This window comes from Mandrillus leucophaeus, unplaced genomic scaffold (assembly GCF_000951045.1).
Source record: "Mandrillus leucophaeus isolate KB7577 unplaced genomic scaffold, Mleu.le_1.0 Scaffold190, whole genome shotgun sequence".
Classification (NCBI taxonomy): Eukaryota; Metazoa; Chordata; class Mammalia; order Primates; family Cercopithecidae; genus Mandrillus; species Mandrillus leucophaeus.
Window position 1 is genome coordinate 1,643,967 of NW_012101921.1, and position 17,599 is coordinate 1,661,565.

General features: G+C 39.6%; 1 protein-coding gene across 2 annotated transcripts in view; it reads left to right on the top strand.

The window, feature by feature from the left end:
- Positions 1-17,599, top strand: part of EML4 (echinoderm microtubule associated protein like 4) — a 183,424-nt gene continuing 165,825 nt past the window's right edge. For both annotated transcript variants that reach the window (XM_011978187.1, XM_011978188.1), the window contains exon 1: positions 1-158. In XM_011978187.1, the coding sequence (XP_011833577.1) occupies positions 134-158 (25 nt within the window). In that variant the 5' untranslated portion in view covers positions 1-133. The remainder of the gene's footprint in view (positions 159-17,599) is intronic.

Genomic DNA, 17,599 nt, shown 5'->3' on the forward strand with positions numbered 1-17,599 from the left:
GGAGGCAGGAGCCGGGAGCCGAGCCGGGCGACCTAGAGAGCGAGCGGGTCAGGCTCAGCGTCGGCCACTCTGTCGGTCCGCTGAATGAAGTGCCCGCCCCGCTGAGCCCGGAGCCCGGCGCTTTCCCCGCAAGATGGACGGTTTCGCCGGCAGCCTCGGTGAGTACAGCTGGGGAGTCCTGCCTCTTCTGCGAAGGGTGGGAACTTTGTTCTCTCCGCACACAGCCCAGGCCCTGCCCTCCCCCCTGCCCCTCGGGGTGGCCGCGGCTCCACTGCACATGTTCCCTTCGAGGCTGCCGCCCCTTCGCGGACTCCGGTGGACTGAGGGCCCCTCCCCCATGTCCAGCCCTCCTCTGTGCTAGACCCTCCTTTCCTCCCGGAGCCCCTTTCATTGCAGGGCCCTCTAAAGGGGGAACCCCGTCCCTCTCAGGCCCCCCAATAGCTGGCACACCCCTCCCCGTACACTCATGGCTCCCCCCGCTCACTCCCCTTCAGAGTTGGGACACTTCTTCAAATCCAGGCTCCTCTTCAAGGTACAACATTCCACCCCCTTTCCACATACAGAGCTCTCTTTCAGTGTGGGGACAGCCTTTACCCGAACAGAGGCTGCTTTTTAGGATGGGGACCCTCATTCCCTCTTCAGGAAGGGGGCATCCCCCGCCCCCCAGTCTTCACTTTAAATTTGGAGACTTTTCAGTATTCTTCAGAGTAGTAGGCAACTTCCTTTTCACTCCCTCCATTTCTCTGAGTATTTTGCAGTGGTGGAGAGACCTAGAATCATCGGAGCATCATTCGCTTAATACAGGAAAGGAAGAGGTGCATCTGTGTTGGGGGACCCTCTTTAAGAGTGAAAGCAGAAGTGTTTTCTGGCTCTGCATGCGTGCTGGGGAGAAGTGATTCTGCCCAATGAATCAATAGGAAAGGGGGCCTCTATCAGGGAAGGAAAGGATTCTCCATTTTTGGAAGATGTTGTCTTTGTGGAATGGAGAAAGGGAAGAGGTTGTTAAATAGGCTGAAGTGCCTTTTCAGTGTTCCTTTCACTCAGGTAATCTTCTGGCTAGGAAAATCACAGCGCCAGGCTAGTATTGACTGCCCTAGAAACTGAGTCTGGAATTACTACTATTCTTCGAGGCCATTGGAATCTAGTGAAAGATTGAGTTCAACTGTTACAATGGTGAGAGAACAGTTTCAGCTTTGGCTGATAACGCAGTTATGTGATACCTACTGCTGGAATTGTATTTTGAGTTTTTTATGTGCAGGTAGCTTGTATTCAGACGCCTTTCTTTTACGTTTCTTGATGATAAGTCTCTACTTGGTTAATGTTCACTGATCAGTGAGCAGTCTGTCCATACATAGGCCGTACTATATCCAGATAATATCGAGATGAGATGGATTTTTAAAATCTAAAGTAAAAAAGTAAGTTAAAGAGCAATGGGCCCATAATAGATATTAAATAGCAAAATCCATAATTTTGGCCTTCCCTTTTTCTTGGGAAGAAAAAATTGTTGTTACAGTGCTTTCAGAGTGGAAATCCTAAAATAGGAGGCAACTGAGTGTTGTGTTACTCGTTCCTCCTCAAAGGCACCTGTTGTCCATTATCTAACCTTTGATGTCTTGTAATTCCTTACTTAGGTTGGGCGCCTTTTAGAGAGACATCCATTTTTCCCTGGTTCTTTTTTAGCTCCATGCGTTGGTTTATTCACAGTAAATGTTGGACCGAAAAACTTCTCCTATATGTCCGCTAAAGGGCTGATCATATACTAAAGTAAAAATTGAGTGTCTTTTTAGGGGATGTTGTGGAGAGCTGTGTTATCTTTGTACTGTATTGGGTCCTCATCCTGTAGGAATGGGGAGATCACTGTTCACTTTAACTTCTTTCCTGTTGGTTCTAAAGACTTCTGGAGGGTTTGGTAAAGCTTCATTTTCTGTAAGTGTTTAGAAGGAGTTTTTCTCACCAGTTGGGGCACTTAAGTTTATTTTCAAACATTGGTTATGCTTTGTAATAGCTTTCTTTCTTAACCAGTTCATGAGGCAAGTGATATAAAAGACCGAGAGATGAAGATGAATTGCATTTGGGCCTCACACTTTTCGTAAAGAGCGTCATTGTTGACCCTAATTTTGGATTTAAAAAATTCATTTGATGCCATGCTTTGGGTGGTATGTGATGAGACTTTTCTTTAGATATGGTGTTAATCAGGAGCAGAGGAGATATGCCTATCAGAGGAACCTGCGTCTGCAGAGAGGGAAGGAAATGGTTCCTGGCAGTATTTCTGGAGCTGCTCTTGATGAAGATACTTCTCAGTGGGAGCTCTGTGCTTTCTCTTTCTGTGCCCCTTGTAAGAGTAAAACTAGGCCCCATCTTAATTGAAACCTTAAAGGGGTGGGGGAGGAGTAGTGCTGGTATATTTTACTGGTAGTCTTTAAGCAGAGCTTTGCTCAGCTCTTGCCAAATTTCTTGTTTCTGTTCTCTGCAGTTAATTAGCCTAGAGCTTAGAATTACATTGATCTTTATTTTATCAGGAGAGCCATGAATATAAAGGCAAGTACTTCTACTCTAGTAGATGTTTAAAAACTTTTTTTTTTTAAACCAAACAAGAATTCAAAACATGTAAAGTTCTTCTGGGGTTACAAGTATTGAAAGCATTTATCCTCAAGGAAGTATGTGTGTATTTCCTTTTACATATTAGATAGGTTCTTGAAAAATGGTGAAAAAAAAACTACATTTTTATAAGCAGAAAAATTGAGTGCTTTATAAACAGAACAATTTTAGAGAAGAGATTATTTAAGAGAATCCTGTGGTGACTCATTTTGGGAAGTGAAAAACTTAAAATTCAAACTGTACCCTTGATTGTTGCATGTTTAGATAAGAAAACCACTGTATTATGTGCATTTTATAAGATGTCTAATGGCAATTAAGACTAGTGTTTTTTTAAATCATATGAATGGTAAATGATTGGCCGTTTTAGAAATGCCACATTGAAGTTACATGGTACTGATTATATTATCTTTGTTTTACATAAAAAGAACTGAAGAATTCTTTTAATCTCCGCAACTGATGAATTTCAGGCAACTTGGCTGGCAGGTGCTTGTACTCTGGAATTTCCCTTAGGTATTATTAATATATCTTTTAATTCACGAATTATGGCAACTTAAGGCAGCACTGTAGAAACCTTTTTTTGTTGTTGTTGTTGTTAAGGAGCAAAAACTACTCAATTACCTTGATGTCTTGCCTCCAAATCACTACATATAGATACCCATGTGCAAAATGTATATACTGTGTATATTTTAAATCTCAGGTCTATGTGCAAAAGTGGGAAACTATTCATGCAGCTTTTACCGATTTTTTGTAAGGCAGGGATTGGGTGCATTTCATGCTTAATCTTTTTAGAATCTCTTTCGTAATAGAGGTTTAATTTTAAGACTTTTATCTTGGAATTAACCTAGAGATTAGTCTGTTTGCATTTGAAAGAAACCTTATACCTAACCGTGTCAGCTTTAAATTTTTCTGCCTCAAAAGTTAAACAGCAAAACTTAAAATCTTCCCCCTAAGAAAAATCGTAGTGAACGAAACTGTTGGATTAGGATCTATAAGAAACAGTATTCTGGGTGCAGAGTATAAATGTGAACAAGTATAGCAGTATGCTTCAGCTTCCGGACTGTTAGTCTTTTTAACATCACATTGTTAGAACTGTGATTTCTCATCACAGATTTAGTCTTGCTTTCTTAAAGGAACAACGCTGTATGTGATTTTCAAGTATTAATCTAAAGCATTCCTTATTTACATGAAAATGTTTTTCATGTTATATTTGGAGAGGTTTTTTAAAACTTTTTTTATTGGTTGCTTGTCTTTTGAAGAGTTCAAGATAGACTTAAGTTATGTAACAGGACATGAGTAGTAACTCTTAAATAGTAGAGCATCTTCACGAGTTAGCTAGAGTATTTTTCAACATGTATATGGATTACCATCGAGCATGAACTAGCACTATGCTAGGTGGTTCTCATGGGAAAGACAAGTAAAAGACATGCTTTTTGCCCTTTAGGAGCTTACTGCCTGGTTTTTAAAATAAGTACCATGACCAGGTACAGTGGCTCACGCCTGTAGTCCCAGCACTGTGGGAAACCAAGGTGGAATGATCGATTGAGCCCAGTAGTTTGAGACCAGCCTGGGCAACATAGCAAGACCCTCTCTCTACAAAAAAACAAAAATAGGCATAGTGGCATGCGCCTGTAACCCCAGCAACTTGGGAGACTGAGGCAGGAGGAGCACTTGAGCACAGGAATTAAAGGTTGCAGTGAGCTACAATAGTACCACTGCACTCCACTGGGCCACAAAGCAAACCTCTGCCTCTAAAAAAAAAAAAAAAAAAAGTACATACTGTATGTAGAGATGTTTACTATTAAGCGTAAGTACCAGAAATGGGGATGAAGGGAGGAAACACCGTTTAGAATGCTGTGCTGTGTTTCAAGCAAGTAACTTCTGAGAGAACATTTGTTGATTGCTAGATTTATCTCTGTAGAGCTTGGCTTTTTGAAACAATGAAATAATTTATTTAGCAGTTCAAATTCTAGGGAGTCTTTCTCTGTCTTATGTGTAAGTTGGAATAACACGTAGCAAAATATTGTGTTTTATATGTGGGAGTCCATATCTGTAACATGTAAAACTTTAATATTCTTAAGAAATTTTAGAAAAATATTTTGATGTTTAAAATAGATTCTAATACTTGTATAAAGTTTAGGGGAAGAATTCATCTAGTATTACCTCAGTGTGGCAGATTCCCAGATCTATAGTATATTTCTTTTTGTGTGTGTGTCTGACGGAGTCTTGCTCTGTCTCCCAGGCTGGAATACAATGGTGCAATCTCAGCTCACTGCAACTTCTGCCTTCTTGGTTCAGGCAATTCTCCTGCCTCAGCCTCCTGAGTAGCTGGAATTACAGTCGTGTACCCCCAAACCCGGCTAATTTTTGTATTTTTAGTAGAGACAGGGTTTCACCATGTTGGCCAGGCTGGTCTCAAACCCCTGACTTTGGGTGATCCACCCACCTTGACCTCCCAAAGTTCTGGGATTACAAGTGTGAGCCACTGCGCCTGACCCTATAGTGTATTTCTATGTCTGTATATGATCTCTTATCCTTTAGCTGTCTTATGCTATTATAATGGCTTAATTTTGCATGCTGTATATGATTTTTAAATATTATTCTAAAGCATTCCTTATTTACAGTTTACAAAGAGCTTTTACCTCATTTAATCTGCATACTAACCTTGGGAGATAAATTATTATGTTTTTTTTTTTGGAGACAGAGTCTTGCTCTGTTGCCCAGGCTGAAGTGCAGTGACGTGATCTCGGCTCACTGCAACCTTTGCCTGCCAGGTTTAGGCAGTTCTTTGCCTCAGTCTCCCGAGTAGCTGGGATTACAGGTGCCCGCCACCATGCTTGGCTAATTTTTATATTTTTAGTAGAGATGGGTTTCACCATCTTGGCCAGGGTGATCTTGAACTCCTAACCTTGTGTGATCCACCCACCTCGGCCTCCCTCACAGGCGTGAGCCACCATGCCTGGCCGAGAGTGTTTGTTTTTGAGATGGAGTCTCGCTCTGTTGCCCAGGCTGGAATGCAATGGCACCATTTCAGCTCACTGCAGCCTCTGCCTCGCAGGTTCAAGCGATTCTCCTGCCTCAAGCCTCCCGAGTAGCTGGGATTACAGGCGCTTGCCACCACACCTGGCTAATTTTTTGTATTTTTAATAGAGAAGGGGTTTCACTGTGTTAGCCAGGATGGTTGTGATCTCCTGACCTTGTTATTCACCTGCCTAGGCCTTCCAAAGTGCTGTGATCACAGATGTGAGCCATTGCACCTGGTTAAGAATGTGTTATTTTTTTAAAACGTTGAGTCCAGGTTTTTTCTTTTTTTGTATGGTTGGGATTGTTTGTATCTATATTATTTTATTTTATTTTATTTTATTTTGTTTTTTTGAGACAAAATTTCTCTCTGTTGCCCAGGCTGGAGTACAGTGTCACAGTTTTCGCTCACTGCAACTTCTGCCTCCTGGATTCAAGCGATTCTTGTGCCTCAGCCTCCCGAGTAGCTGAGATGACAGGTGTGCACCACTGCCCCCACCTAATTTTTGTATTTTTAATAGAGATGAGGTTTCGCCATCTTGACCAAGCTGGTCTCAAACTGCTGGCCTCAAGTGATCCATCCGCCTCAGCCTCCCAAAGTGCTAGGATTAGAGGTGTGAGTCACCATGCCTAGCCTCATATTATTTTTAAATAAAGGAAAAAAGAATAGAAAAGTAAATTATCTTTAGCCCATCTGTACACAGCTGATGTTAATGTGTTGATGTACTTGTTCTTGGTCTTTTTCTGTGTTTAACTTTTTAATAGTTAAAGTCATACTGCAGACATAATTTTGCATTCTGTGTTTTTCGTTGGATCCTAACCTTTTTTTTTTTCCCCACTTGAACTCAGATTTTTCTGATGGAGTGCAGTGGTCTTTTCTCTACTCAGTTACTGACTCTTGATAATCCTCAGGTACATACCTGAATCTGAACTTTTCTCCTGAATCAGCTTCTTTTCCTTATTTCCCACTGACTGTATCACCCAGTTTGAAATTTCAGAATCATGTTTGATTCTTTGCCATTTTTGCCTGGGGCATTAGAATCTCTTCTAAGACTTGTCAATTCTTGTCACCTTTTCTCATCCCTTTTGTTTTCCACCGCTGTAGTTCAGGTACTTATTATTCGATGCATGGATTGTTGCATGGCGTCAAGAATCTCCACCTGTCCAGTTTATTTTGTACAAGGCCCTCAGACTAATCTTCCTAAAGCCATACTTTGATTGTGCCATTCACCCTCTCAGATTGCTTCATTGCCTTGATGACTACATTCAAACACCTTAGCCTCTTAGCCTCTTCTCAAGTCCTCTGTCATCTCTTTCGACTGTCTTACCGTGTTCTGACCAAAATGACCTATTTCTTGTTCCTCAAATTTTCATCTTTTCATCCTGATGACCATTCTCAATACCCTTCTAGGCTCAACTCAAATATTATTTCCTTTGTGAAAATGTTTATTTCTTTTCCGAAGTATTCTTCCTTGAACACTTGATAGGACCACTCTTGGGGTACTTATTGCGAAATGTTTTTTTCTTACAGTTATAAGGTGAAAGTAATTATTACAAATCTTAAAATTGTTATTTCCCTAAGTCAAATTGTTTTTATTTTTATTTATTTATTTTTTTATGAGATGGAGTTTTGCTTTGTTGCCCAGGCTGGAGTACAGTGGTGTGATCTCAGCTTACTGCAACCTCTGCCTCCTGTGTTCAAATGTTTCTCCTGCCTCAGCCTCCCCACTAGGTTTGGTATGACAGGCGTGTGCCACCACACCCGGGTAATTTTTGTATTTTTAGTAGAGATGGGTTTCGTCATGTTGCCCCAGCTGGTCTCGAACTCCTGACCTCAAGTGATCTGCCTGCTGAGGCCTCCCAGAGTGCTGGGGGATTGCAGGTACCACACCCACCTAAGCCAAATGTATAAGCCTCTTGAAGGCTGTATTGAAGGTTTTATTGAAGGCTGAAACTCTCATGTGTCTTTGAAGTCTTGAGGTGGAGATTTCATGATCCAGTAAAATGTAGAGTAAAATGTGGAGGAAAAAAATTAGAGACTAGCATATAGTTGATGACTTAACAACCTTCACTTTCATACCTTGTTTTTTTAAAAAGAAATGACACTTGAAGACCAAAAGATTATAATACACAATCTCAGAATAAAAAATTGTAAAATTACTTGAAAAATTAAATATGGGTTACACCTGTTATCCCAACAGTTTGGGAGGCTGAGGCAGGCGGATCACTTGAGCTCAGGAGTTTGAGACCAGCCTGGGCAACATGGTGAGACCCCGTCTCTACCAAAAGTACAAAAAAATTAGCCAGGCATGGTGGTGCACACCTGTGGTCCCAGATAACTTGGGAGGCTGAGCTGGGAAGCTTGCTTGAGCCTAAGAGGTGGAGGTTGCAATGAGCTGAGATCACACCACTGGTCTCCAACCTGGGTGACAGAGTGAGACCCCGTCTCAAACAAGCAAGCAAACAAACAACTCACTTTGTTCTTATTTCTCATTTTACGCGAAATGAGTGAAATCTTCTGGACTTTATTGGGAATCCGATAAAGAATTGTGTGCCAGATTCTAGGGTATTATTTTCAAGTACAAGTCATATGCATGACCTATGAATGGTTTTTGAACTCAGTTTAGTAGTGGTCAGGACCAACATTAGAAAAATGAGACAAGGAAGAGATAATGTAAAATATCAGTACTTCATGTGAGATTGCTTCATGGAACATTTAATATCAGTTATATATATTTGTCTTAGATTTCAGTGTAAAATTTCTGTTGGTCACAATCAGATGAAAGATACATTTTTAGTGGCTAATCCCTATCTTTGAGAGAATAGGTGGAAAGGTTAACATACATGAAAAGGTGGATGAACAATCAGAAGTAATCATGAGTTTGAAAGGTTAACATACATGAAAAGGTGGATGAACAATCAGAAGTAATCATGAGTTTGAAAGGTTAACATACATGAAAAGGTGGATGAACAATCAGAAGTAATCATGAGTTGTGGGCTATGTCTTTGATAAGTTTCTAGAGTCTGAATATAATTAGAATATGTTTAACATCAGTAGGAGCAGAAAGATATTTATTAGTTCTAGAATGAACGTAATTGAGGCAAACTCAGTATGTAAAGAAGTGATTTTATGATATTGGTAGGGCTGGGTATATTTACCTTGCAAATTAATTCTTTGCTTTGAAAGAGAATTTTCAGGCCAGGTGGTGTAGCTCACACCTATAATCCTAGCACTTTGTGAGGCCAAGGTAGGAGTATCATTTGAGGCCTGGAGTTCAAGACCAGTCTGGGCAACACAGTGAGACCCTGTCTCTACCAAAAAACCAAAAATTTAGCCAAACGTGGTGGCACATACCCAGCTCCTTGGGAGGCTGAGGTGAGAGGATCGCTTGAGCCCAGGAGGTGGAGGCTGCAGTGAGCTATGATCATGCTACTGCATTCCAGCCTGGGCGGCAGAGTGAGCAGCGAGACCCTGTCTCAAGTAAGTAAGAGAATTTTCCTTGTTTGTAGTGTGGTGAGTATCCCCCATGTGAGGCTTGTCACGTGAGAAAGCCCTGGGAGCCAAAAATAACTGCAAAAAAAGAGGGTTTACCATATTGCTTTATTTTACTTTTAAGCCAGTCTGATGGAGTTATCTGTGTCTTGACTGGTTCCCCACTTATTTGCTCAAATACATTTTTTCCCCAGGAAGCTGTCCCTGATTAGTACACTCAAACCATTGCACTATAGCACTTCTAAAGTGGAGGGGACTGAGCACTTACACTTAAGGGATCTGGGAGTATAGCCAAAAGTTGAAATCTGTGTAACTTTAAAGTTAATGTGATTGTTTTGCAACAATTATAATAAAGATTTATTCAGACAGGAATCGTCAATAGATGCTAAATCGAAGGGGATATTTTGGTGAGGAGCAGGATGTCTGCATGGTCTTAAATTTCTCCCCATATAATGCTTATTACTTGTAAGGGGGGAAAACAGTAACTCAATATGGTGGTGAAATCAGACAACCATATTGTTGTCTTTTTTGCACACATGCACATTGTGTGCATGATCAAAATAAATATTGCCAGTGGTGGTTGTTTGTATCTGCATGTGATACCCTGAAAAGAACACATCACTTATGGTGTTTTTCAGCCGTGAATTCATAGCCTGAATCTAATCATGAGGAAATTTTAAACTCCAGATGGGGAACATCCTATTTTTTAAAACGTCGGGGAGCTGGGCTTTTTATTTTTATTTTTTTTAATGTTATAAAGACAAAGTCTGGAAACATTCCAGGCTAAAGAAGACTTAAGAGATATGGTAACTAAATGGACTACCTGATTTTAGACTGGATCTTGTATAGAGGGGAAAATATAATAAAGGATATTATTGGATCACTTGGCAAAATTGAAATATGGATGGTAGTAAGTATTGCGTTAATGTTTATTGAAGTTGATAACTGTCTTCAGGTTATGTAAGAGAATACTTTTATTCTTAGGAAATACATACCAAAGTTTTTATGGAGAATGATCCATGATGTTTATAACTTACATTCAAATGGTTTAGGAAACAAATGTAATGCATATGTGGGACTTTTTTGTTTTGTTTTGAGATGGAGTCTCGCTCTGTCGCCCAGGCTGGAGTGCAGTGGCGTGATCTCGGCTCACTGCACCCTCTGCCTCCCGGGTTCAAGCGATTATCCTGCCTCAGCCTCCCGAGTAATTGGAATTACAGGCTGATGCCACCATGCCCGGCTAATTTTGTATTTTTAGTAGAGGTAGGGTTTCACTCTGTTGGTCAGGCTGATCTGGAACTCCTGATCCCAAGTGATGCACCCGCCTCAGTCTCCCAAAGTGCTGGGATTACAGGCGTGAGCCACCGCACGTGACCATATGTGTTTTATATATACACACAGATACATGTACATATAGAGGGAGGGAGGGACAGAGAGCATGCATATGTGCATGTGTGTAAATAAAGCCAATGGATAAAATGTTAATAATAGGTTAATTTGGTGAAAGCTATGTGGATAGTCTTTGTACTGTTTTTGTTCTTACAGCTTTTCTGTGAGTTTGGAATCATTTTCAAATGAAAAGTTTAAAAAAATATGAACTGTGCATTATACTTCATAGTATAGCTTTAAAAAAATTTGAAACTATCCTGTCTTCCAGAAAATTCCAGGCAAACCCTTGAGATAAAACTGCAGCTCCAAGAATATGTTCCTTGTGTATATCATGTGGCTTCGTTTTATGCCTAAGCCTCAGTTTGAGAAACATGTCTCTGGGCCAGAGGTAGCTGTGGTTCAGATTTAGCCAACAGACATGTTTTGTTTGGCCCTTTTGAGTGTTTTAAAAATTGGGAAATTTCGTATAACAATGTAGATGTTTGGTTTCTATTGAAAAATAGAGTGATCTTGCCACTCTGGGCTTGCATTCCATTCCAGATGGTCTATATATTCACTAAGTGGTGTGCCAGGTACCCTCAGTCCCTACCTTACATGCAGCTTGTTTTAGTCATTTCTTTCCTGGCCTCTGTAGACCTATCTTTGCAACCTTTACCTAGCCTAAGAGGTGATGAAAGTGCCTGTCTTCTTTATACTATAACAATTTGAGAACTAAATTGCTAAACAGATGCCCTATCACCCTCTAACATTTTAGTGTTTATTTCCTGTAAATAAGGCTTTCTCCTACATAACCATCTGCAACCAACAAAATCAGGAAATGTTGATACATTACTGTCTAATTCTCAGACCCATTCTAGTTTCACTAATTGTCTCAGTAATGTCTTTTATAGCAAAAAGCTCTAGTTCACAATTACATGTTGAATTTAGTTCTCATGTCTCTTTGATATGGAACAGTACCTTAGTCTTCCTTGGGGTTTGTGACCTTGACACTTTAAAGTTGCCCTCCAGTTGTTTTGTAGACTGTCCCTAAATTGATGTTTTTAGATTCAAATTATGCAATTTTGGGAGAAATGCCACGGAAGTGAAGCTATGTTTGTCTCATTGCATCCTATTAGGTGGCACACAGTTTTGATTTATCCCATTACTGGTGATGTCCATTTTGATCACTTGGTGTCTGCTAGATTTGTCCACAATTTTACAGTTTTAATAATTGCAAGATTATTTTTCTTGTTTTACTTGGTAGTTAATAGCTATTTTTTAAAATGCGCTTTGAAACGATGTAACTATTCAGTTCTTCATCAGACCTTCAGTGTATTGGTTTATATCTGTATGGACTCAGGTTTCTTATTTTTATTTATTTTGTATTTGAGACAGGGTCTCACTCTGTCACCCAGACTGTAGTGCAGTGGTGCGATCGTGGCTCACAGCATCCTCCGCCTTCCAGGCTCAAGCGATTCTCCTGCCTCAGCCTCCTGAATAGCTGGGTTTACAGGTGTGCGCCACTACCACTTGGCTAATTTTTGTATTTTTAGTAGGGATGGGGTTTCACCATGTTGGCCTGGCTGGTGTCAAACTCCTGACCTCAGATGACCTACCTCAGCCTCCCAAAGTGCTGGGATTACAGGCGTGAACCACTGTGCCTGGCCAGGTTTCTTATTTTTTTGATGGGTTATAATCCATTACTGTTTATTTTGATGCTTCAATTGGCCCTGTTTTGGCAAGTAGATGCCCCTCTAAACTGTCTTCTTTGTTTTTTTGCCATGTTCTCATCATTCTTTGATGACTTTCTTGTGTTGTGACACAATAAGATGATTGAGGTTCGTCTTGTGCTCTTTTTGCTCCAGCCCTAGAATCAGCCATTTTGCCAAAGAGCCCTAGTTCTTTTATGGAGAAAGGTATTTAGAAACCAAGCTCTGTGCGCTAGTTGTGTTCAACGCTGCTGGAGTCCTTGTCACAGTAGTTAAAATTAAGGAATATATTTATGTATGTGTGTGTGGCAATATATAGATATAGTTACAGCTATATTTTTACAACAGCATAGGATTAATTTTAGTTTCCTCCTTTATATTTTTATAATTACTTCCCCAACAGAAACCTGACTTCCATTATATTTAGCGTATTTATTTATTTGATGAGTCCTCCCCTGCACAATCAATCTCCTGTCTCCACTGGTTTCTACTTCCTTGCCTATTCAGGTTCTGATTGAACCTGTGGTGGGCTGCCTGGTCATCTTGTACTGACATTCTCATCCCACCAGGGCTCCAGCATCCTATGCCAGGCTGCCTTTCTCATCCACCTGGTTGTTGATACCCTGCACACTAAACTCTGACACCCCATGCTGTGCTGCTCCTCTACCAGAATGACCTCCTTACACACTTGCCTTGCACTGGCTGCCTTGATAGCTTTAGGACTGAACTATGGGGGAAGGGGAGAAGCTTAATCATTTTTAGAGAAAACAGTAGCTCTAATGAAAAAATTGAAAACTGTATCTTTTCCACCAAATATCACAAGCATTTCTTTATTTTATATCACTTCCCAAATCTTGTTTACATGTCTATTAGTCTGCTAGAGCTACCATACGAAATTACTACGGACTGGGTGACTTAAACAACAGAAACATATTTTCTCACGGTTCTGGAAGCTAGAGGTCAGAAATCAGTGTTTTGTCAGGTTTGATTTCTTATAACACCTTTCTCCCGAGCTTGTAGGTTGCCATCTTCTGGGTCCTCGTGTGGCCTTTTCTTTGTGTGCACATATCACTGGTGTCTGTGTGTCCAAATTTCCTCCTTTTTTTTTTTTTTGAGACGGAGTCTCGCACTGTCACCCAGGCTGGAGTGCACTGATGCAATCTCGGCTTACTGCAAGCTCCACCTCCTGGGTTCATGCCATTCTCCTGCCTCAGCCTCCCGAGTAGCTGGGACTGCAGGCGCCCGCCACCATGCTCGGCTCATTTTTTTGTGTGTGTTTTTAGTAGAGATGGGGTTTCACGGTCTTAGCCAGGATGGTCTCGATCTCCTGACCTCATGATCCGCTGACCTCGGCCTCCCAAAGTGCTGGGATTACAGGCATGAGCCACTGCGCCCTGCCCAAATTTCCTCTTTTACGAGGATACCAATTGTATTGGATGAGGCCCCCCCACCCCACTGCCCATCTCTACCAAAAGTACAAAAAATTAGCCAGGCATGGTGGTGCATGCCTGTGGTCTCAGGGACTCAGGAGGCTGAGGTGGGGAGATTGCTTGAGCCTGGAAGGTAGAGGTTGCGGTGAACTGAGATCACACCATTGTGCTCCAACCTGGGTGACAGAGTGGTGACTGACGCTAATTATAGCTCCCAGAATGAAAATCTAACGATTTAACAAGTATTTGTTAAGTAAATACTGCATGCCAGGCATTGTTTTCATACTGGGAATATGTCAGTGAACAAAACAAAAATCCCTACTCTCATGAAGCTTATATTATTGTGAAGGGAGATAAACAATAAAGAGTTTTAATTAAATTATTCACTCTTAGGAGGTCAGTGGCTTCTGTAAAAACAATTGATGTCTACACTGTTGGTTGTGAGCACATTATCCTTTTTTCTTAGATGTTGGTGATATAACCTGTGTGGGATATGGTTGGATCAGATTATACAGAAAAGTAATCTTGGGGATACAAAAACAGGTAGTTATAACATTGATAGCTGCCCTAGGGCCACTTTGTTATACATCTTAGTCATTGTATCTGATTTTGATAGGTTTTTGGTATATATATATGTATGTATAAAATACACATATACGTTTTGCAGGCTTCCATTCTCGGTTCCTTTTTTTAAAAAATCATTTATATTTAAGGTCTTATTGTTTACTATGCTACTTTTATGGTTGGACATACATTTCTTTTTATTTTTAGTATTTTTTCTTATTAAAGAATTTGGCTGTATTTCAATAAAATCTTTTTTTTCAGGTTAATTATTATAGGTCACTGTTTATCAATCTGGATTGAGGACCTATGTCCAGTTACTAGAGAATTCTCAGGATGCTGGGGAGGTCTTAAAACAGCTGTTTGTGGGTGGTGGTGTTGGTAGAGGCAAAATGTGGGTTGTGTGACCAGGATGAGGTCACCTCTTCCACCTTCTGGCCCTCTTTCTTTCCGGACTTTAACACCTACTTTGGTACTTAAAGCAATTTGGGCTATTTGCTGTGCTCTGAAGTTGTTTAGTAGTAGCACCTATAAGATGGTGTTAAATATTTTTGAAAGAGTCTATGTCACAGCAACAAAGAAAGAGTTTTCAGTAGTTTGAAAACCATTGATATGGTTTTTATCTCATTCTATTCTTACTTAACCTGCATATGGCCACCAGATTATTTATTCTAACACACCATTTTCATTGTCACTCCCTGTTTTAAGAGCTTTCATCTCAAGTTTCTGTGAGATAAACTCTAGTATGGTGTCCAAGTTGTCCTGCCACCTGGCTCTCTCCTACCTTTCCAGCTTCACCTGTTACCACGGCCCCTACATGGATTCCCTCAGTATCCCTTTTCTTGCTTAGTTTTTTGTTAACTGGTTTCTTTTTATACCATTATTTATTTAATATCTTTCCTTTCTCTTACTAATTCCTGTTTATCCAAAGTAGTTTAAGTCCACCTCTTCTTTTGACCACTTTAATCCACAGGAATTTTCTCTCCCATTTTCTGAAATCTAGCACATTTGATTTTACTTACAGAGATCAATCATATATTTGCCTTATGTTGTTAAGTCGTATATAGCCCTTTAAGTATTTCATGTTGTCTCTTCAATTAGGCAATACATTTCTTAAGGACAAGAATGTGTTTTATAGTAGGTTGAATGTATTGCCTTTTGAGTGGTAACTGCTCTCGTATCTGGTGCCTAACTGCTTTGGCCGATGGGAAAAACCATAGGATCAGTGGATTGATATAATTCTCTTTAACTTTTTGTTTTTATGTAATCTAGTTTTCTGTCCTTTGTGCAATGATATATCTGTGACATATTGGCAAAATCATTTTTCCTGGAATAATATAATTCCTGAGCATATATTAATTTTTTTTTCATTTTATAAAGAAACTGAGTTGAAGAGAGGGAAAATAACTTGCTCAGGATTATGGGTTGACAAACTACCACCTTCTGGCCAGTCTGGTCTCTTTTGCATTCTGTCTGAGAAAATGGTTTGTACATTTTTAAGTAGTTGAAAAATAAAAAGAATATTGTGACACATGAAAATTATATGAAATTCAAATTTCAATATCCATAAATAAAATTGTATTGGAACCAGCCATACTCGTTTACTTAGGGGATTGTCTGTAACTACTGTCACGTGACAGTGGCAGAGTAGAGTAGTTGTAACAGAGACCAAATGGCGTGCAGAGCCTAAAAATCTCTGCTGTCTGGTTTTTTATAGAAAAAAGTTTTCAGCCCTTGCTTAAGGTTGAAACTTGTTCAGCCTTGGCTTAAGGTTGAGCCATGATTTAATTCTAGGCAGTTAGAGAGCCTTCTTTATAGTCTCCTGAACATAGCATGGGGTCTTTGGGGAACTACTAAGTAAATATTGATAATTGAATATAGAGATGAGAGATGAAGGCAGGAGAGGACCATATCACTGATTATCTTCAGTGTCATGCTGAAGAGTTTGGCTTTGGGCCTGAAGGTGATGGGGGAGCCACTAAAGGACTTGTAATCAAGTTTGGATTTCAGAAAGTTTAGTCTGCTGGTACTGGGGAGAATGAATTGGAGCAGACAATATTGAAAATGGGAATATCAGTGTGGAGTTTTTGCAGTAATCTAGGAGAGACATGAAAGGGGTCTGAAACAGGTCTTCCCTCTTTTCTTCAGTTGGATAGGAGATACGGACAGATTTAAAATTAGAGGAAAATCTGTAAGACTCTCTTATGAATCAGGCATTTTAAGCATATAATTTTAAGTGTTCATAGTAACTCTGAAATATCATTATTTTATAATACCAATTAAAAAGGCCCCAAAAAGCTATTGAGAATTAAATTGCTAAACGGATGCCCCATCACCCTCTAACATTTTAGAGTTTATTTCCTGTAAATAAGGCTTTCTCCTGCATAATCATACTACAAGCAACAAAATCAGGAAATGTTGATACATTACTGTCTAATTCTCAGACCCATTCTAGTTTCACTAAGTGGGATAACTGGAGTGTGATCTTTAAAAAGTCTATGCTTGTTTTACTGAACTTTGCTATGTCTGTTTTTACCTGGGAATAATGCTAGCTACCTACTTCGGATTGAATCACTTTTCCTATTTTCCAAATAGCTTATAATTGCCACAGAAAAATACATAGCCAAAATAACTAAGGAGATCCTAAACTACGTTACTATATACTTTTATTTCCCTGTATTAAGCACAGGGAAACACAAGTTCATTCTGGATCCACAATGAATTTGATTTTTGACTTTTTGAAAGTCCTTAATTTACATTTGAAAAAAAAATCTTTAACTGTAAGGTAAATATTTTTAATGCCTTAACTTGACAAACTTGCTGTATACCCTAGGGTAGATTATGGAATTTGAAAAACAACAGATAAGATAAAGACACATTCCTAAGAGATGTATGAGAAAGTGTTTTTAGAGCAGGCTTTTGAGAATCATTTTCTTTTCTTTGCTTATTAATCTCTTCCTACCTCACATCACTGACATTTTGTTTTAACCCTGGATAAGGTAGTTAGCTATTTCTGTCAGACTTCATTGGACTTACTTAAAACTGGGTATACTCTGCTCCTTTGGGGATTTGTCTGTCATTTTTGTTATCAAATGCATTCTCAATAGCAAATTTTCACAGTCCTTTGTTTTAAAACAACATTAGAGCATTTCGTATCTTGGTTTTAGTGAAAGAGTAGAACTACAGAGTAGTTTTCAGATTTCTAAATTTTTAAATCCATTTTATTGAGCTGTCTTTTACGTATAATAAAATGACAATTTTAGGAGTACAATGGGTCTTAATTTATATCATTGTGTATTCACTACTACAATCAAGATATAGAACATTTTTGTTACCCAAAAAATTCTCTCATGCCTCTTTGTAGTCAGTCCCTTCCCTCTACCTCCAATTCTTGGCAACTGCTGATCTGCTTTTTTCCATTA